Source organism: Choloepus didactylus, chromosome 25, assembly GCF_015220235.1.
Source record: "Choloepus didactylus isolate mChoDid1 chromosome 25, mChoDid1.pri, whole genome shotgun sequence".
NCBI classification, from domain to species: Eukaryota; Metazoa; Chordata; class Mammalia; order Pilosa; family Megalonychidae; genus Choloepus; species Choloepus didactylus.
The window spans coordinates 2,457,025-2,479,475 of NC_051331.1; the positions used below are offsets into that span (position 1 = coordinate 2,457,025).

Consider the following 22,451-nt stretch of genomic DNA (forward strand, 5'->3'; position numbering starts at 1 on the left):
CTATTCTGCATTTAACCTCTGGTAACCTCTACTCTACTTTCTGTTGCTATGAACTGGCTGGTTCTAGATATTTTATGTAAGTGGAACTGTAGAATGTGAGAATTAGAGTAAGTTTAGCTTTCACACAGGGAGGGGGCAGCTCAGGGGAATGGCAAAAGGTTAAGAAGCCAAGCTATAATCGGTAGCTGGTCCTCCTGTTTATCTGCCCACTGTCCTTGCAAGGTGGAGACTGGGGGGGTAGAGGTTCCTAAAATAGCCTCATAACTTGTTACCAAACTAGCTTAGACTGGCTCTGCAGTTAAAGAACAAAGGAAAGAGGCCACTAAACATAGAAGTGGTGTCAGTGCCTTGTATGGGCATAACAGTTATAGTCAAGGGTGGAGACTTGTTTCTAATGTTTCAAATTTGCACAGACTTACTTCAAATGTTTCAATTTTGCACTGCTGAATGTTTCAAATTTGAGCAAGTTAGCTACCCAGTCGAATACAATGTAACCTCTGGAGCATCCAGCCAATGGAAAAACAGGGGTGGGGCTTGTGTGTTAGGCTTAGGGCATAAACAGTGCTGTGTTCTATTGTTCCTGGAGCCAGTCACCACATTTTCGCTGCCTGCCCTTTCTTGCAAGATGGTGAATAAGTTCTTTTCTTCTCCACAGCTGGGTGAGCATTTATTCCTTTTTAGGTATAGTGCTGTTTCTCACATAGAATATGTATCCTTTTGTGTCTGGCTTCTTTCACTGGTATCACGTTTTCAGGGTTCAACCACGTCATAGTCTGGATTGAAAGTCATTCCTTTTTACGGCCGAATAATATGCCATTGTCTGGAGGGACCAATTTGCTTCTCCATCATCTGTTGATGGGCACTTGGGCAGCCTTCACCTTTGGCTCTTGGGGATAATGAGCTGTGAACACTGGTGTGCAAGGAATTGTCTGAGTCCCTGCTTTCTGTTCTTTTGGGTCTACACCTCAGGGTGGGATTGTGGGGTCACAGGGTAATTCTATGTTTAACTCTCTCAAGAAGCGGCAGACTTTCCCACAGAGGCTGCCCCATTTTCCACTCCCACCAGCACTGCACGAGGCTCCCATTTTGCCAACACTTGTGATTGTCCATGATTTTAACAACAGCCATGCTAGTGGGTGTGCTATTGTGTGTGATTTGGGATTTTAAAACTTGGTGATCTGAGGCGGTGTGGGAAATCGCCATCTTTGATGACTCCCATGAGCTACTTCTCATGTGACAGTTTGCTCCAATTGCCTTAAATTCTCTGATGGTTCACGTCACCATTTCCACCGTCCTCTTGAGGGCTGAGACGGGCTCTACCCATTTGGGGATCTCCGTGGTACTCACACTGTGGCCAGGCCCATGGTGGAAGGTCAGCCGATGGGCACAAACATGTTTGGAAGGTGTAACAGATCTTCAAGTTGGCTGCAACTATGGACACGCTGTTGTTGATCGTCCAGTTTACAGACGCTGAAAACTGAGGCCTGGAGCAGAAGTGGCCAGGCTCTGCATGAATTAACTTGTGTAACCCTCTCAGTGGCCCTCAGAGGGCAGGTCAGCCCGTGTGCCCATTTTGCAGGTGGGAAAACTGAGGATGGGAGAAGAAGGAGGTTTAAGGGACCTGCAAGGTTCTGTAAGTGACAGACACAGGGTTTGAATCAAGATAATGGAGCTCAAAATGCATGCCCCTGGCCAGGACTTAGCAACATCTCTGGAGCAGGGTGGAAATTTGTCAAGGAGCAACTGGTGACACCTCTATACTCATGGAGCACAGAATCTTGTTGGGGGAGAGAGATGATGCCAAAGGAAACCAACAGAAACAAAAAGAGCTAAGATGGATATAAATGCAATTGCAGAAAATGTGGGGGGCAGCTGCAGGGTGGGCTCCAGGCTTCCCTGGGGGGGAGAGCACTGGGCTGAGCTCTTGGGGAGGGGCCCAGGAAGGGCTAGGGGCCAGGACACTGTGAGTGCTACACCTGTGCCTGAGCAAGCGGGCTTGGATGCTTCTCTCTCTGGAAATCTGGGGTGATGAGGAAGGAAGTCAACATCCCACAGCAAGAAACTGGGTCATGGGGGACCCTCCAGGTTACAAACTGCACAGGTTTCCACCCCAAGGATGACAGGGAACCATCTAGAAGGCTTGACAGGGAGCGACTTAGTGAGAATCAGGCTTTCAGAAGCAGTTGGGGGACAGTGCCCTGCGAGGGGCCTCCAGCAATGCCCGGGAGAGAAGGCAGGGGCCGGTCGGCGCTATGGGGATGGAAAGAAGCCAGTGGGTTCGAGGATGGGTTTGCAGAGCTGGGACCAGAAACCGGTTTTGGAGCCATCCTTTTTGGATGTGTGACTTCACACCCATGGTGAGACATCTTGGAAAAAGGGGCTTAAGCCCCTTTATAAAAACAGCAAAACAAAAAAACTCATATTGAAACCAGTGGGGACTTTTAGAATAAAAACCATCCTTGACAGGGCATCCATGAATGACTCAGGAAAATTCTTAAAGCTCCAGATGTCGTGCAGTCCAAATCCAGGACCCGTTTTCACAGACATGGGTTTGCAATCGATTTCTCAGCGGGAGACACCAACTGTGAATGCCAATTTGGCATCGTGCTATCCCTCAGAAAAACAGCTCCCTTCTTCTCGTGAATGGAGCCCGAATTACAACAAAAGTTGAACACGTTGATGATTATTCTGTTTTGAAGTTTGTCCATAAATACTCAGCAGGAACTTGCTTTTCTTTCTTGTTATTTAAGTGCCTGTGTAATATCCTTGATTTTGTCCACAGTATCTCCCGTCTGGTCCTTTGTAAGAGGATGAGCCCAGCTCCGCTCTAAACCCTCACCCAGGTGCAATTCAAAATTCCAGACGCACTTGCCAGGAGAAAACCCACAGATTTAGACAAGAAAGCAGGGGGTAGGTTGGCGAAAACCTGGCTCACAGCTCAGAGATGAGAGCGGGCTTCTAGAAGTTTCCTCCTGGCGGGCCGTGGGACTCACCCAGTCCTCGGAGCTCCATGGCGGGGCGGCAGAGCTGGAGGGCTTCGCGGACCAGGCCGAGCTCGGGGGAGTCCACGTGGGGGGCACACAGCTCGAAGTCGTCCAGAAGGCTCTCGATACCTCCAGAGATGCCCCGGCAGGAAATCCAGCTCATGTTGCCTGCGGGGACAAGAAGGGGCTGCTGCAAGCACAGCTCCTGCTCCAGGTCCCCCTGGGTTGAGGCTCCCTGCAGCTCTGGGAGGCAGGGACCCCCTTCGTCCTTCCACCCGGGGCCTCTCAGCCTCGGCACGGTTGACCTTCAGGCCTGGGCCATTCTCCTTGGCAGGGGCCTCCCTGGGCTCGCCCACCAGATGCCAGCAGCACCCCCTTACCAGGTCGTTGCACCCAAAAATGTCTCCCATGTTGCTAAGGGTCCCCTGTAAGAGGAGCCCAGGGGTTCCCGGGCCCTTACCCAGCACCTCCTGCTTCAGCTCCTCGAAGCGGCCGGCCTGGAGCAGGTGGAACGGCATCTCCTTTAGCTTCCGCAGGTTGGCGACCGAGTCTGAGAACCAGAGGGGCTGAGGGGCCACCTGGAGGGGGAGGGGGTGGGCAGCCAGGCGCCACCACACACGGTCACTCAGTCACTCTGCAAACACGGGCTGGGCCAGACCCCAGAGGTGCTGGAGGGGATGGGGACACGATGGCTGAGAGAGGCGCCCCCGCAGCCCCCTGCTGTCAGTGCCGGGACAGAGCGAGGGACTTGGGCATTTTCCAGGGCTTAGGGAAGGTGTCCAGCTGGGGGGAGCGTTGGAGCTGGGCCTCAGAGGATAAGTAGGAGTCTGTCCAGTGGAATGTGCCGGAACATAATAGCACTCCAGAGCAAGGCCACCGCATGGGCAGAGGCTCAGAGGCAAGAAAGCAGACGAGCATTTAAATAGATTCAGGGCAGGGGCTCACGGTGGGGAAGGCGACGAGCGAGGCTGCAGGTGGCAGATGACACAAGTGGACTCGACATGGAGGGCACTGGGGAGCTATGGCAGGTGTTAGAGAAGGAGAGGCAGGATCGGGTTGGCATGTCAGAAACATTTCTTGGATGGGTGGACTTGAGTGGGAGGTTCTGAGGCTGGAGACAAGGCTGGGGATCAGACCCCATCCCTGAACCTGCCAGAGCTGTGGGGTCTGTGAGTTACTGCCCAGGAGAAAGGGCAGAACTCAGAAAGAAACCAGGCCTGGCCCTGCCTCCAGCATCCCAGTAAGGCAGACCAAGAAAAAAAGAAAAATCCACCTACAAGGAAAGACCTAAAAGCCTTCAGTTCCCAGCTGTAATCATTGTACTATAGGAGAAGGGTCTCCGGGAACTCTCTAATTCTCTGAGACACTTCTGTAGATCTAAAGTGACTTCAAAGTAAAAAGTTAAAATAAAATGTGCAAGTTTTGCCTCAGAGTGAAGGGAGCACAGAGCAAAGAACTTGTTTCAGAGGGAGGAAATCCCAGAAGGCTTCCTGCAGGAAGTGGAGTTTGAGCTGCATCTTGAAGTGTTTGAGGGGCAAAACAAGAGAGAGGCAACCAGGTCGAGGATCTTAAGGCCTAGAGCTTTGGGGTGAAGGAGAAAAAAAAACTGGAAGTAAGTGGGTCTGTGGTGATGGAGTGGGCAAGGATTGGGGAGATTGTCTTCCAGAGTGGGGGGATAGTGGGTGTTTTTAATTTTATTCTTGGACCTTCTCTGTGTGGCATGCAATAACTAGAAAATAAAATGTGTCATTTTTTAAAAAGTGTACTCCAGAAAGCTGCCCCTCAAATTCTGCTAAGGAGCCGAGGGGACATCTCGTGATCTGTGGGAAGGGAGGGTGTTTAGAAGTGGTTTGAGAGTTGGCAGGTGGCTTTGGCCTCGCGAGCACAGCGGGTGCTGGGTACCTCACCTTGCGGTCGAGATTCAGGGGTTTCCCCAGGAGGGGCAGGGTGATGAGCTTCTTGGTGCCCTGGCCCCACGTCCCCAGGAAGAAGTCGGCCAGGAGGCTGTGCCGCTTGGCGCTCTCAGGCCCGGGCAGGTAGCGCTCGCGGACCACCTCAGCCAGCTGTCTGTGGAGAGGGGAGGGACCTGGGGTGAGGGGCCTGGGGGGGACCCGGGGGACACCAGAGGCAGCCACCGGCTGTCCTGGAAGCTGCCATGTGAGGCCGTTCCCAAACGCCGGCCCGTCCCCAGTCACCTTGGGGATGCTCGTCTCGCATCTGCAAACCCCCAGCACTAGCTGTTGCTTGGCACTACCCTTAAAGTTGGCCAAACTTTTCTTTATCCTTAAATAAATGTACTTTAAAAAGGAAACTTTGAGTTCCTCAATAAGCTAGACACAGAGTTCCCCTATGACCCACCAATTCCTCTCCAAATGTGGAAGCACCCCAGTGTCCATCGACCGATGATGGAGGTGGAATATTACGCAGCCATAAAAAGGAATTGAGTTTTGACCCGTGCTACATCACAGATGAACCCTGAAAATGTGATGCTTGGGGAGAGAAGCCAGACATGAAGGGACAAATATTGCCTGACTCCGTTTATTGGAAATGTCCAGAAGAGGCAAAGCCTGGGGGCTCCTTTTGGGGGTGATGAGAATGTTCCGGAACTAGGTAGAGGTGGCGGTTGCACAACACTGTGACTGCACTAAATGCCACCAATTGTCACTTTAAAATAATACATGTTAGGTTATGTGAGTGTCACCTCAGTTAAAATCAGAAGTGCCAGCTGCGTTGGAGCTAGTGGGGTGGGGACCCCTGGGTGCTACCATGTGGTTTCTATAGACTCGATCCCCTGGAAAGGGGAGCCGAGAAGGAGCTAGAACTGGGGGGATGGTCCGTGCATCCTCACCGCTGGGCCGCGCCTACCTGGGGGCGAGGGCCAGGAGTGTGGCGCCGTCCATGGGCCGCCTGGCCAAGCAGAAGCCCAGGTCCCGCCGGAGCCTCACCCACAGCAGGGGCGGGAACCGCAGCAGCTCCTTGCTTGGCGGTGTCCAGTCCCGGTACACGGCCTGCAGGACCTCGTCATCCAAGGACAGCACGTCTTTCAGCTCTGCCTCGGAGAGGCCATACCTGCCGGGGGCGTTGGGACATGTGGGGTCTGGCATGGTGGCATTTGGAGGGGCTCATGCCCCGGCATCACAGCTGTCTCCAAACCCAGCCAGGGGGTTCAGGGCAGGCGAGGCAGGGAGAGAGTCCCACTCAGGAGCTGGGGAAACTGAGACTCATGTCTCCATGCATCTGGCTGGGCTGAGGGAGGTGAATTAGGCTTTGTGCACACTCTGGAAGGTTCTGCACCCCATCAAGTTTAGGGTCGGACTGTCAGAGACGATGTTAGGAAATGCAGGAAGTATTTAAGGGTAAGGGTACATGATAGATATGATGAATTCTCAAATGGCTCAGGAAAAGATTGTGAGCGAGTGTGTGTGTGTAGAGACAGAAAGAGAGAGAGGAGAGGAAAAGGGGGAAGAGAAAGAGGGAGGAAGGGGGAGGGAGAGAGAAAGATGGAGAGAGAGAGAGAGGAAGATACAGATGGAGAAGGAAAGAGAGAGTAAAGAAGAGGGAAAAAAGAGGAGGAAAGAAAAAGAGAGGGAGAGAGAGAGAGAGAGAAGGAGGAAGAGAGGAAGAGATAAAGCTAATGAGGTGTATAGAAATTCTTTGCGCGATTCTAGTAATCATCTATAAGTTTGAAAATTATTTCCAAATAAAGAAATTCAAAAGACAAATACTATGGGCAAATCTGTGAATGGAGACAAAAAGCCAACAAGTGGGCACCATGGGCTAGAGAGGGGGAAGATTGGGGAGTGACTGCTAATGGGTGCCGAGTTTCTTTTTGGGGTGATCCACAAGTTCTGGCGTTAGAGGTGAACAGTTGCACAACTTTGGGAAGGTACCCCATACCACTGAACTGTTTACGTTAAAGAGTGGATTTTACAGTATGTGCATTACACATTCAATCTTTTCAAAGAGATTTAAAAAAACAAAAAACAAAAAACAAGAGACTTGCCTGGAAGACACGATATAGCCCAGCACGTGGGCCACCAAGAGCTGCCCGTGCGTCTGCTCCAGGCGGGCGCAGAGCTGGTGTGTCGCTTCCTGAGAGGTGGAGGCCAGGGGGGCGGGCACGGTGAAGGAGGCCCATTTGCGGGCCTCCTCAAAGGCCAGCCTCAGGTGCCCTGGGTGTCCACACTCCGGAAGGCTGGCCCACAGCAGGTCCCGCTGCACCGGGCTCAGTGTCCTCCGTGCGCCCGCCAGGAGAAGCTGGATCATCTCCTGCCCCTCATTCCCGGAGAGGGGCCCCACCTCCCAGAAAGCGTCTGGGTCCTTGAGCATCTGACGCAAGGTGTCCAGAGCCCCACGTGGCCCCGAGCAAGCCGAGACGATGAGGTGGACCCTCGAGGGGCAGCGGGGAGCCAGCCACGGGAGCCTCCGGGCACGGCGGATGGAGTCCAGGTCATCCAGTGCGTCCAGCAGGATGATGAGGGACTCGAAGTTTCGGTGGGACACGGTGTGTAGGAGCTGGTGGAAAAACTGGACCACTCTGTTGTGGGCTTGCAGGACCTGCGTGGGGGGCAGCGGCAGCCCGTAGGCTAGGCACACCTGAAAGCAGACGCTCTTGAGCAGGCTGCGGGCATCGGAGCTCATCTCAGACGTCCCCAGCAGCCGCACAACCATCACCGTCTTGCAGCCCAGCAGTCGGGGCATCTGCTCGGCCAGCTTGCACATCAGAGCAGACTTCCCCACGCCTGGGGGTCCGAAGAGCACCAGGGGGGCGTGGGTGCCGGCCTCGTCCTGCCTCAGCCGCTGCCCGAGCTGGGCCAGGAGCTCCTGGCGCCCGCAGAAGGTGCGGACAGCCTCCGCAGTCTGCTCCAGGTGGTGGCGGATGTCGTGGAAGAGCCACGCCAGGTCCTGTCTGCCCGCCTCCAGCTCGTGGAGACGCTCCAGGATCTGGTGGTTGGCTCTGGTCACCAGCTGCTCCCCCAGCTCCTTGAGGTACCTGGAGTGAGACTTGTTTTGGGGGTTCACCAGGTCGCGGCTCCAGGGCAGGTGGTGGACCTTGAGTGCCCCCGGCTGCGCGTCGGCGATGCGTCCCTTGAGGCAGCCGAGGAAGTTCTGGGCGTCAGTGTCCAGGCAGCCGTCGGCGAGCCGGTCCACCATCTTTAGGGCGCAGTCCTCCAGGATGTGTTTGTTCAGGTCTTGGATTTCCCGTAGGAAGACGGTGGCTCCCTGGTCCCCGTCGGCCGCGCTCAGCAGGCCCTGCTCTATCTCCCACTCGATGGCTGCAAAAGCGGGGGAGGGGTGTGATGGGATATTACACAGCCGTGAAAAAGGTCCGCGGTTCCCGTACACGTGGCCACGTGGATGAACCTTGGAGACATCACGGTAGGTGACAGCCACTGATACCGAAGGACAAATACAATAGGACCTCATAAACATGCAATTGATAGAAGATGCAAACTCACAGAGTCAGAAGTTAGAACACAGGGGCAGGAAGCGGGGAGCTGATCCTTCATTGGTGACGGACAAGTTTTGGTAACAAATGGTGGTGATGGGAGCACGACATTGTGAACGTACCTCACCCCTCTGAACTGTATGCTCAGAAGGGGTTAAAATGGTGTGTTGGTTTGGATCTATTATGTACCCTGAAAGGTCATCTTCTTTAATGCAATCTTGTGGGGGCAGAATTATTATGGGTGGGATCTTTTGATTAGGTTGTTTCCATAGAGATGGGACCCACCCAACTGTCGGTGAGACTTTTTGATTAGATTGTTTCCATGGAAGCGTGACCCTGCCCATTCAGCATGGGTTTTGATTAGCTTACTTGGGTCGTTAAAAGAGCTTGGGCCAACGCAGACCCAGATGCTTGGAGATGCGGACAGAAAAGTTCTGGAGATGCTAAGCTAAGAGATGAAGCCCAGAGTTTGCCTTGGAGAAGCTAAGAGAGGACCCCCAGACAGTTAGAGAGAAACGCCCTGGGAGAACAAGCAAGGATGCACAGGAGCTAGAGAGTGAAGCTAAGAGAGATGGAGGCCCAGAGACAGTTTGGAGAAAGCCATTTTGAAACCCAACATTTGGAGGTGCTAAACTAAGAGATGAAGCCCAGAGTTTGCCCTGGAGAAGCTAAGTGAGAACCCACAGGCGCTTAAGGAGAAAGTCACTGGGATCACAAGCTGAAAGCAACACAATCTGGGAGCAAAGGACCAGCAGACGCTAGCCACATGCTTTCCCATGTGACAAAGGAACCCCAGATGCCATCAGCCTTTCTTCAGTGAAGGTATCCTCTTGCTGATGCCTTAGTTTGGACACTTCAATGGCCTTAGAACTGTAAATTTGTAACCTAATAAACCCCCTTTATAAAAGCTAATCCATTTCTGGTATTTTGCATTTTGGCAGCATTAGCAAACCGGAACAAATGGAAAATTTTATCTTGTCTATATGTTGCCAAAATAATAATTTTTAAAAATGGATCGATGGTAAATTTTATGTTATATATAGATGTGAGTGTCTGTATATATATATGCATAGATAAACAGATACACACACCTTTTTTGTGAATATATCTATTCACAATAAAATTAAAAAAGAAAAATTTTAAAAAGAAAGATTAAAAATATTTAAAAGAAATATTAAAAAAATAAAAAAGAATGAAGGAAGAAAGCAGAGGGACACGAAGTCCGCTCTGGACTTGGTGGCATCGTTAGCTGGCCTGGGTGGAGTGACCTGGGACAAATGTTTAAGGGGGAAAGTGGTTCTCAAACTTACCTGTAACAGCATCACCTGGAAGGTCTGTGAAATCCTAGGTGGCCCCACCTCCCGAGGTTGATTCTGCAGGTCTGGGTGGACCCCTGACTCTGACTTTCCAACGAGCTCCCAGGTGAGGCTGGGGCTGCTTGGTCCAGGGCCCACCCTCGAGGAGCACAGATCTACCTTCCTAATCACAGACACCCTGGGGTGGGGGCAGTGCAGAGAGTGAGTGAGAAGCGTCTCCTAATATAAAGCAACACTATTGTACACAATAAGTTAAATGTAGAAGGACCTGTGGCCAGGCAGCCCCACCCCTGGACCCCAAAGCATCGAAAACAGAATCCACACAAAATGTGTTTGTGAACGTTCACCGTGGCGTTATTCACAAGAGCCAAAAGGTGGAGGCAACCCAAGTATCCTTCACAGGTGATGGATAAAAAACTGGGTCCCTCCGTGCAATGGAATATTACTCAGCCATGAAAATGAATGAAGCACTGAGCCAGCTAGGACACGGATGAACTGCAAACACATGATGCTGAGTGAGAAGCCAGGCACAAAAGGACAGATGTTATTATGATTCCACCTATAAGATTATCTAGAATACGCAAGGCCATAGAGACAGAAAGTGGATTGGAGGTTGCTGGAGGGCGGGAGGGATGGGGGTGACAGCCAATGGCCATGGGGTCTCCACTGGGAGTGATGAGAATGTTCTGGAACTAGATGGAGGTGGTGGTTGCACAATATTGGGAATACGCTAAAGGCCACTGAATTGTCCACATTAAAATGGCAAAGTGTATGTTATGCAAATGTCACTTTGATTTTTAAAATAGCAGAGGTGCCCGTTGCAGGCACCTCCCTTGCAAATGCTTATTGAGCTCCTACACACGGGAGCCTCTGCCCTGGACATTGGGGTTTAGCAGTGAACAAAACAGACAGAGCCCCACCCTTGGGGGGGACAGGCCAGACTCCTCGAATACACGGACACGTAAATGCAGACAGATGGATGGAAGAGTGAGCCAGTCTTCCCCAGGCTGAGAAGTGTGGGCCGGCATTTGAGGCTACGGCAAAACCTCCCCAAAGCACAGAGGCCTGAGTTTTCCAGTGAGGCTGGGGGCTGGGTTCCCCAAGGGGTGGAAACCCAGCTCATACCTCTCCGAGAGCAGAGGTCAGCAAATGTTTTCTGCAAAGGGCCAGAGAGTCAATAGTTTTGACTTTGTGGGCCAGACAGCTTCTGCCCCAGCAGCTCGACTCTGCCCCTGTGGCATAAATGCAGCCACAGACGATAAATAAATGCATGGGCATGGCTGCATGCCAATAAAGCTTTATTTACAAAAACAGGTAAGGGGCCGGGTTTGACCTGCAGGCTTCGTCTGCCACCCCCTGCCCTAGAGCGTGCAGAAGCTGTCCGGGAGACCCCTATGTTGCAGAGCCAAGTGCCCACAGCAACTTCTCCCTGGGAGCTGTTGTTTTGAAGTCGCAGTCGGCCAGAGGAGTCATTTTTGCAGCAGCTCAGGGCTCCGTGGCGGCGCAGCCGCTCTCCGCACTGGGTGAGCCAGCCAGGCCCTTGGAGGGCAGAAGCAAACACAGAGGCAGTGACCGAGCGTCCCCAGAGTGAGCGTGGAAGTCAGGGGTGAATGCAAGCGGCGGTCCCAAAACAGGATCCTGTGGACACGTTTGTGCATGGACCTGCCCAGAGAATCCTCTTTGCCACCTGCCAGCTGTGTGACCCTGGACAGGTCACTTCACCTCTCTGTGCTCACGACTGTGTATATGCTATATACATGTATATGTGCACTATATAAATAGATATGCACTATACAAATATATATGCACTATATATACATAAATACACTATGTATGCACTATATAAACATATATGCACTATATAAATAGACATGCACTATATATACATATATACACTATGTATGCACTATATAAACATATATGCACTATATAGACATGCACTATATAAATAGATATGCACTATACAAATATATATGCACTATATATACATATATATACTATGTATGCACTATATAAACATATATGCACTATATAAATAGGCACACACTATATAAATAGATATGCACTACATAAATAGATATGCACTATATATACATATATACACTATAATATGTGCTATATAAACATATATGCACTATATAAATAGATATGCACTATATAAACAGATATGCACTAAATATACTATATACACTATATATACATATATATATTATATGTGCATTATATAAACATATATGCACTATATTGATATGCACTATAGATACACTATATATGCACTATATATACATATATGCCCTATGTAAATAGATATGCACCATATAAATAGGTATGCACTATATAAATATATATGCACTATATATACATATATACACTATATATACAGTAAATAAACATATATGCACTATATAAATACATATGCACTAGTAAGCATATATGCACTATATAACTATATATGCACTATATATACATATATGCACATATATACACTATATAAATATATATGCACTATATATATGCGCTGTATAACTATGCACTATATAAGTATATATATGCTATATAAATATACATGTGCTATATATGCATATATGCTCTATATACACATATACACTATATGAATATATATGCACTATATACATAAGTACACTATATAAATAGGTATACACTATATAAATATATGCACTATACACACACATATATATACTATATAAATATATATGTACTATGTAAATATATATGCACTATATATACATATATAGATTATATAAATAGGTATACACTATATAAATAAATGCACTATATAAATATATACACTATATAAATGTATATACACTATATACATATAAATAGATACACACCATATAGACATATATACACACTCTATACTATATATGATACATACACTGTATATACACACTATATATAAATATATATACCATATGTAAATAAATACACCATGTACACACTCTCATATATACTAAAGTCATTGAATTGTGTGCTTTGTATGGGTGAATAGCATGGTGTATTACTTAGGGTTCTCTAGGGAAACAGAATCAATGAGAGGTGTCTCTGACTATCAAATTGTAAAAGTGACTCACGCAACTGTGGGTATGCACGAGTCCGAATTCTGTAGAGCCGTCAACAAACTGTCAACTCCAAGGAAGATGTCCGATGAACTCCTCAGGAAATGAACCGGCAACTTCGACTAAGTCCTCAGGAAATGAACTGGGATCTTCGACGAATGTGTTCGATGAACTCGTCAGGAAATGAACTGGCAACTTGGACGAACTCCTCAGGAAACGCTTCACTGGGCAGCCAAAGAAGAAGTGAAGGTCCTCTATCTGTCTTGCTTATAAGTCTTCAACTGCTTAATTGGATTAAATCCAGCCAATTGCATTCTCTCATTGTGGAAGTCACACCCTTTGGTGATTCATCAGTTACAGCTGCAGTCAATTGACTGATGATTTAATAAACCAGCCTGTTGGTTTATTAACCAGCCTCAAATGTCCTTACAGCAACTGTTAGGCCAGTGTTTGCTTGACCAGACAGCTGGGTACTAACACCTGGCCAAGTTGACACATGAACCTGACCATCACAGTCCACCCCTTGTCAACTTGGCATTTATACACATCACCTAAAACCATACTTTATCTCTAAGTAGATAACAATAGCAGACATATATTTTGCCTAACAATACTCCGCTGTGCAGCATACAACTGGAAACACACTAAATCTCTCCAGAATACGGCGCAAGTCCTTGGGTGACATTAGCTCTTAAAATTGATTTCCTTTAGCTTAAATACAGCAAAATGAACATTACAGCTTATGCCATACGATAAGGGGATAAGACAGAGAAGAAAGCAAAGATATTTGCTTTACAGACAAATACAAACATAATCATAACAAAACGAGGAGGAAATATTCATGCCATCATGGTCCTCGTTTCTGTAACTGGTCACGTGGCTGTAGTTCATATTTATCACTACCATCTTCCACTACCCATTCCATGTTCCCTTTACCCTCAGCAAGCACTTCAGCTGGCCATGGTTCTTTGCCTGGTGGGGTGACCCAACCCTTCATTCCTGAAGTTTCGTGGCCATTGGTAGTCCTGCCTGGATTGGGTTGTTGCAGTTTTCCATTGACTTGAATCATGGGGCATGGTAGTACTAAGAGATGCCCTAGAGGATCTCCTGTATTCCAGGAAAAGTCTTCTTTACTTCCATTGTGTAGTTGCATTGCTATTTCCCCTTGATAGGATCAATCACTCCAGCCAGTACAGTAATCCCCTTACTTGCCTGTTGATTCAGAGACATAAGAAGACCAAAGTGGTCAGGTGGCAGTCTTAACTTCCAGTTCAATGGGATTATTGTTGTGTTCCCTGGTGGAAGCACTCCTCCTTTTGGAACCAAGACCTGTAGACCAGCAGAACTTAAGCTTGCAGGGAAAGGAAGCAAAAATTGACCTAGTGGATCACTAGGAGTGATAGTGAGTGGTGCCACTCCTGTTTCTACCCCTTGATTCCTGGACCCATGAATCCTGGCTATGGGAGAAACAGCAGCATAGAGTGGACGCTGATTCAGAGCATACACAGCCTCCTGGAGAATACTGCTTTCATGATGGTGGATAAGGCATTCTGTAAGTCCATGGATGGTAGTTTTGGCAGAAGCATGTCATGCAGGGAAGGCAAACCCATATCCGGAGTATGTGTCTATTCCAGTAAGAACAAATCACTGCCCCTTCCATGATGGAAGTGGTCCAATGTAATCAACCTGCCACCAGGTAGCAGGATGATCACCTTGAGGAATGGTGCCATATCAGGGACTGAGTTTGGGTCTCTGCTGCTGGCAGATCGGGCACTCAACAGTGGCTGTGTCCAGGTCAGCCTTGGTGAGTGGAAGTCCATGTTGCTGAGCCCATGCGTAACCTCCATCCCTACCACCATGACCACTTTGTTCATGAGCCCATTGGGCAATGACAGGAGTTGCTGGGGAAAGAGGCTGATTGGTATCCACCAAACGGGTCATTTTATCCACTTGGTTATTAAAATCTTCTGCTGAAGTCACCCTCTGGTGGGCACTCACATGGGACACAAATATCTTCATGTTGTTTGCCCACTCAGAAAGGTCTATCCACATACCCCTTCCCCAGACTTCTTTGTCACCAATCTTCCAATCATGTTCCTTCCAAGTCCCTGACCATCCAGCCAAACCATTAGCAACAGCCCAGGAATCAGTATACAGACGCACCTCTGGCCAGTTCTCCTTCCAAGCAAAGTGAACAACCAGGTGCACTGCTCGAAGTTCTGCCCACTGGGAGGATTTCCTCTCACCACTGTCCTTCAGGGACATCCCAGAAGGGGCTGCAGTGCTGCAGCTGTCCACTTTCAGGTGGTGCCTCCATATCCTGCAGAACCATCTGTAAACCAGGCTCGAGTCTTCTCTTCCTCAGTCACCTGACTGTAAGGAACTTCCCAAGATGCCATAGGTGTGGGCTGGGAGAGAAGGTAAGGTGGAAGGAGTGGGGGCCATGGGCATTTGGGCCACTTCCTCATGTAACTTACTTGTACCTTCAGGACCTGCTCGAGCTCTATCTAGTATATACCATTTCCATTTGATGATGGAGTGCTGCCGTGCACACCCAACTTTATGGCTTGGTGGGTCAGACAACACCCAGCTCATGACAGGCAACTCAGGTCTCATGGTAACTTGGTGGCCCATGGTTAAGCGTTCTGTCTCTACTAAGGCCCAGTAGCAGGCCAACAGCTGTTTCTCAAATGGAGAGTAGTTATCTGCAGAGGATGGTAAAGCTTCACTCTAAAATCCTAAGGGACTGCATTGTGATTCTCCTATAGGAGCCTGCCAAAGGCTCCAAACAGCATCTCTATTTGCCACTGACACTTCCAGCACCATTGGGTCAACTGGATCCTATGGTCCAAGCTGCAGAGCAGCTTGCACAGCAGCCTGGACCTGTCACAGAGCCTCATCTTGTTCCAGACCCGACTCAAAACTAGAGCTTTTCTGGTCACTCAGTAAATGGGCCAGAGTGGCACACCTAAATGAGGAATATGTTGTTTCCAAAACCCAAAGAGGCCAACTAAGCATTGTGCCTCTTTTTTGGTCATAGGAGGGGTCAGATGCAACAGCTTATCCTTCACCTTAGAAGGAATATCTCGACAGGCCCCACACCACTGGACAACTAGAAATTTTACTGAGGTGGAAGGCCCCTGTATTTTTGTTGGATTTATCTCCCATCCTCTGCCATGCAAATACCTTACCAACAAATCTAGAGTAGTTGCTATTTCTTGCTCACTAGGTCCAATCAACATGATATCATCAATGTAATGGACCAGTGTGATGTCTTGTGGGAGGGAGAAACGATCAAGATCCCTGTGGACAATATTATGACATAGGGCTGGAGAGTTGATATAACCCTGAGGTAGCACAGTGAATGTAAACTGCTGGCCTTTCCAGCTGAAAGCAAACTGTTTCTGGTGGTCCTTACTAACAGCTATTGAGAAAAAAAGCATTTGCCAGATCAATAGCTGCATACCAGGTACCAGGGGATGTGTTGATTTGCTCAAGCAATGATACCACATCTGGAACAGCAGCTACAATTGGAGTCACCACCTGGTTAAGCTTACGATAATCCACAGTCATCCTCCAAGACCCAACTGTTTTCTGCAAAGGCCAAATAGGAGAGTTGAATGGGGATGTGGTGGGAATCACCACCCCTGCATCCTTCAAGTCCTTAAGAGTGGCATTAATCTCTGCAATTCCTCCAGGAATCCGGTACTGCTTCTGGTTCACTATTTTGCTAGGCAGGGGCAGTTCTAGTGGCTTCCACTTGGCCTTTCCCACCATAATATCCCCCACTCCATGAGTCAGGGAACCAATGCGAGGATTCTGCCAGTTGCTGAGTATGTCTATTCCAATTATGCATTCCGGCACTGGGGAAATAATCACAGAATGGGTCTGGGGACCCACTGGACCCACTGTGAGATGGACCTGAGCTAAAACTCCATCAGTCACCTGACCTCCATAAGCCCCAACTCTGACTGGTGGACCAGAGTGACGTTTTGGGTCTCTGGGAATTAATGTCACTTCTGAACCAGTGTCTAATAATCCATGAAATATCTGATCATTTCCTTTTCCCCAATGCACAATTACCCTGGTAAAAGGCTGTAGGTCCCCCTGGGGAAGGCTGGGAGGAAGACTAACAGCATAAATTTTTGGCAGTGTAACAGGGTCCTTCCCCAAGGGTACCTGGCCTTCCCTTCATTCAAGGGGCTCTGGATCTGTAAACTGTCTCAAGTCTGGGAATTGATTAAGGGGCCGTGACTCTCTGTTTTTGTAATTCCAGGGAGACTTTTGTTCATGTGACCTAGAATTCTTCTGCCTATATAGTTCAAACAAGAATTTAGTAGACTGCCCATCTATTTTACTACTTGGTACTCCATGATCCACTAGCCAACGCCGTAAGTCTCTGCGAGTCATATTATTTTGATTGCTGCTTTGAGCCTGTTTTCCATTATGGTAGCCATGCCCACCTTGTCTGTGGCGATTAACTGCAGCCACTTGACTTCTACCGACTCGGGACCCAATTATCCCCATTGTGTTTAAGGATCCCAGCTCAGTGACAGCAGTTCCTACAGTAATATCTGACCTACAGAGAAGGGCGGCTACAGAGCTCTTCAGGGATGATGGAGCTAGTCTCACAAATTTATTCCTCACAGTCCTGGTAAAAGATGTGTCCTCCAGACATTCCAGGGCTGTGTGAGCAGGTCTTCCATGATAAATCCACTCTAACATTCCAATCTAAGCCTTTGAATCCCCTCCTCCACATTGTACCAGGGCAGTTCTGGCATTTCAACCTCCTGTAATGCCGGCCACCTTTTGATCCATGTTTCAGCCAGCCACCCAAACAAACTGTTAACACCCTGTCTAACCCCTCGAGCTACAACATTGAATGCAGAATCTCTGCTTAGCGGACCCATATCAGTAAGTTCAGCCTGATCCAACCTTATATTCCTTCCACCATTATCCCACACTCTTAATATCCATTCCCACACATATTCCCCTGGTTTCTGTCTGTATAAGTTGGAAAACTCATACAGTTCCTTTGGGTATAGCGTACTTCTTCATGGGTCACACTTTGTACCTCACCCTTTGGGGCTTGTTGGGACTTTAGCCTAATTATCGGTCTTGAAGCAAAAACTGGTGGTGGGGGTGGGTCATGAAAAGAGGTAGAATTATCTCTCAAGCCATTCACCTCAGGACATTCTGTTGCATTTTCATCTCTTAAAACAGGATTAATCTCTCCAGACAGAGGAGTGAGGGCTGCTTCCTCAAGGGAGGTGATTACAGGATTAGCAGGCACTGAAGGGTTAATCTCCTTAGGTGGGGGTTGGGTGGCAGGCTCCTTAGGGCAGACTGGGGGTGGGGAAGCTGTTTCCTCAGGACAGCCCTCTACAGGTAAATCTAACAATGACCCAGCAGAATCCAAGGTTCCAATGTCCTCACTGCCATTATTATCAATCCATCTGTCCCCATCCCAAGTTTCCGGATCCCATCCTTTTCCAATCAATGCCTTTACTTTAACAGCGGACACCCTCCGAGGTTGAGATTGTACTTTATGTTGTAAATCTGCTACTCACACAATGAGAGTCTGCATCTGGTTTTCAGAAACTTCCTGTCTGCAGGCACAGGAATAGATTTTCTTTCAGGGCACACATAGAAACCTTTACATCCGTCATATGGCTTTTAAGTTTTGAATTTCAAGCCTTTAGCTCATCCCTTTCTCTTACAACTTTATACAAAGTATCTAAGACCAGCCAGCCAACATCATTATACCCCTTAATTCTGCAAAACTCTCTGAAGGTGTCGAAAACACTGTCCCCCAGAGCCTTGCTTCGTACTAGAGTATGATTAGGAGAATCAAACGGTGCTATTTTGCGTATCTCCTTTGCCAGCTCATGCCATGGACTGTCAGTGCCCTTTTGATTATTGGAAATAGAGTCATTAGTGCCTCTGAATCTAATCAGAGTAGAAAAGAAATTGTAAAAGCCCATTGTAAGATTCTGTTTCTCAAGAACCACTCCCAGTACCAAGTTGTGTTAGTTAGGGTTCTCTAGGGAAACAGAATCAATGAGAGGTGTCTCTGATTATCAGATTGTAAAAGTGACTCATGCAACTGTGGGGATGCATGAGTCCAAATTCTGTAGAGCCGTCAACAAACTGTCAACTCCAAGGAAGATGTCCGATGAACTCCTCAGGAAACGAACCAGCCACTTCGACGAACTCCTCAGGAAATGAACTGGGATCTTTGATGAACGTGTTCCATGAACTCCTCAGGAAACGAACCGGCAACCTCGATGAACTCCTCAGGAAACGCTTCGCTGGGCAGCCGAAGAAGTGAAGGTCATCTGTCTGTCTCGCTTATAAGCCTTCAACTGATTAATTGGATTAAATCCAGCCAATTGTATTCTCTCATTGTGGAAGTCACGCCCTTTGGTGATTCATCAGTCACAGCTGCAGTCAATTGACTGATGATTTAATCAACCAGCCTGTTGGTTTATTAACCAGCTTCAAACGTCCCCACAGCAATTGTTAGGCCAGTGTTGCTTGACCAGATAGCTGGGTACTATCACCTGGCCAAGTTGACACATGAACCTGACCATCACACATGGTATGTGAATTATATCTCAATAAAACTGTCAAAAATTGAAGGTACATTCTACATGATCCCACCTCATAGAACACTGCTGAGATAATAAAGTGACAGAGCTGGAGAATGGGGTGGGGGTCCCCAGGGGCCGGACACTGGGGGTGAGAGGGTGAGTGAGGCTACGGAGCGGTAGCCCCAGGGGTCTTTGTGGCGATGGGGGAATCCTGAATTTTACTTGCAGCGGTGGTTTCGGGAAGCTGCACACATGATATGATGTCACAGAAGGAAACACACACACACACAGCGGTGCCTGTGCAGGGGACATAGCTATGGATTTAACCATGTCAATTTCTTCACCGTGCTGTTTTTATTTTCAATGTATTATTTTCAGAGGAAACCGGCTGAAGGGTACATGGGCCCTATCTGTTCTATTGTTTGCAACTTCCTGTGAAGCTATAATTATTTCAAAATTAAAAGTTAAAATTAAAAAAAAAAAAGCTGAGCACGGTGCCAGGGAAATAGTAAGATCTGAGGGTGCGGTCGCTGACATGCCCCAGAACTTGGCATCCATCTGTGCTTTCTGCCAATTTCCAAGAGTTTCTGTTTGTTCGTTCAAATGGGATTTACTTAACGTTGCTGCCTAGAGCTCAGATGAAATCGTGGCTGGGACAGGAGCCGTTGCATCCTCTGACTCAGTTCCTTTTACAGATGAGGAAACTGAGGGTCAGAGAGGGCCCCAAGTCGATACGACTGGACAGTAGCAGCACTGAGTTTCACATCAAAGCCCAGACCCCAGCCACTGATTTCGCCCCAAAGGCTGGCATTTCTGGGAAAACAAGCTGGCACATTTGTCCTAATGCACATAGGAAGGGCTTGACACACCGTAGCTGTCGTGTCACTGTTACTTAAGAGGGGATCTCTCACTGGCTTTCAGCAAGGGATCAAGGTGAACGTTGCCCGTGGTGTCCGGTGGGTGGGGACAGGAAAGGCATCTCCCCTCGGGGGTCTTCTACCCAAAGCCCACACCACACCTGGTCTAATCACAAGCAAACATCAGACAAACCCAGACTGGGGGGCGGTTGACAAACGCCAGCCCAGTCCCCTTCGAGAGTGAGAAACCAGGAGAGGCTGGGAACCTGTCACAGGCCAGAGGGGCCTGGATAGGATCCTGGATGGGAAAAGGACGTTCATGGGAAAACTGGTGAAACCCTAGGAAAGGATGGGTATAGCTCACAGGCAGGTACCAACGTGGATTTCTCAGTTTGAACAAATGCCCTGGAGGACGCCGACATCAGGAAAGCAGGGGCAGGGGAGAGCCGGAGTCTGAACTTACTCTGCCACTTTTCTTACATCTCAAATGACTCGATATACACAGGTTATTTTTAAAAATTTGCTATGTCATTACTAGAATTAATAAATGTATGCAATGATCAATATGTTATTAATAAAATCAAGATACTATTAATATGTATCAATACATTCAATATATTGAAATAAATCAATGTATATTTAATATGTTGATCAAATGGATTCCCATATTTAATATGTTGATAATATAGAGTCATATATTTACTATGTTGAATATATAAATTCATATATTTGATATGTTGGAAATATAAATTCATATATTTAATATTTTGGTAATCTAAATTCATATATTTAATTCTTGAAAATATAAATCCAAATATATAATATTTTGGAAATATAAATTTGCATATTTAATATGTTGATAATATGGATTCTTATATTTCATATATTGAGTATATAAATTCACATATTTAATATGTTAGAAATATAGAATCATATATTTAGTATGTCAAATATATAAACTCACATATTCAATATGTTGGGAGTATAAATTCACATATTTGATGTGTTGTAAATATAAATTCATATGTTTAATATTTTGATAATCTAAATTCACATATTTAGTTGTTGAAAATATAAATCCAGATATCTAATGTTTTGGGAATATAAATTCATATATTTAATATGTTGCTAATATAGATTCTTATATTTCATATGTTAAATATATAAATTCACATATTTAATACGTTGGAAATATAGATTCAGGTATTCAGTATGTTGAACATATAAATTCACATTTTCACTATCTCAGAAATATAACTTCACATGTTTCATATGTTGGGAATATCCATTCATATATTTAATATGCTGATGATATAAATTCACATATTGTTGAAAATATAAATTCAAATGTATAATGTTTTGGAAATATGAATTCACATATTTAATATGTTGATGATATATATTTTTGTATTTAATGTGTTGAATATATAAATTCACATATTTAATATATTGATAATATAGATTCACACATTTAACATGTTGAAATATAGATTCATATATTTACTATGTTGAATACATAAATTCACATATTCAAGTTGGAATTACCAATCATATATCTAATATGTTGAAAATATAAATTCACATATTTAATATCTCAAAAATATAAATTGAAATATTAAATATGTTGGAAATATAGATTCCTAGGTTGCACATTTTGGGAATATAAACCAACACTAATAACCCGTAAATTGATCTCTTAGTAATCGATGCCCAATACTAAAACCGCCTTCTCTCCGGGCGGTGTCGCGGGGAGGACTTGCCGTGTTGCAGCTGGTGGGGAGGCCGAGGGGGGTGGGAGGTGAAGCTGGGGGGTGGGGGGGGAAGGGGTATGACCCCCGGGGAGGGGAGCGGAAGGGGTCTGCGTGGAGCCCCTCGCTGGACGGGACTCATTTTGGGGGCCGGACTCGCCCCAGGGAGAGCTGGGCGGTGGCCTCGGACGAGCACAGGCTCGAGTCCCTGCCCCACCCCTGGGACAAAGGGGGCCCCCCGCTTTCCAAGCCTCAGTTTCCCCCTCCACGGCAGGTGCAGCAAGGCCGGACAGCACACCCAGAAGTGGTGGGCAGAGCCCTTGGCAGAGAGGGGTGCGCGGGCCAGTGTGGGGTGGAGGAACTGATGGGAACCCCGAGACCCGGGCAATCACCCCACGACACGGCCCCCAAAGTCAGGAGCCTC

General features: G+C 47.4%; 1 protein-coding gene across 8 annotated transcripts in view; it reads right to left on the bottom strand.

Annotated features, from left to right (window-relative positions):
* The window catches only part of NWD1 (NACHT and WD repeat domain containing 1), a 63,755-nt gene that overhangs the window by 27,195 nt on the left and 14,109 nt on the right, over nucleotides 1-22,451 (bottom strand). For 7 of the 8 annotated variants that reach the window (XM_037818554.1, XM_037818553.1, XM_037818551.1 and 4 more), the window contains 5 exons: nucleotides 6,988-8,377; nucleotides 5,850-6,053; nucleotides 4,892-5,051; nucleotides 3,445-3,562; nucleotides 2,994-3,152 (listed from right to left, as the gene is read on the bottom strand). In XM_037818554.1, the coding sequence (XP_037674482.1) occupies nucleotides 2,994-3,152; nucleotides 3,445-3,562; nucleotides 4,892-5,051; nucleotides 5,850-6,053; nucleotides 6,988-8,377 (2,031 nt within the window). The remainder of the gene's footprint in view (nucleotides 1-2,993; nucleotides 3,153-3,444; nucleotides 3,563-4,891; nucleotides 5,052-5,849; nucleotides 6,054-6,987; nucleotides 8,378-22,451) is intronic. The other variant, XM_037818557.1, reaches the window with a different exon arrangement.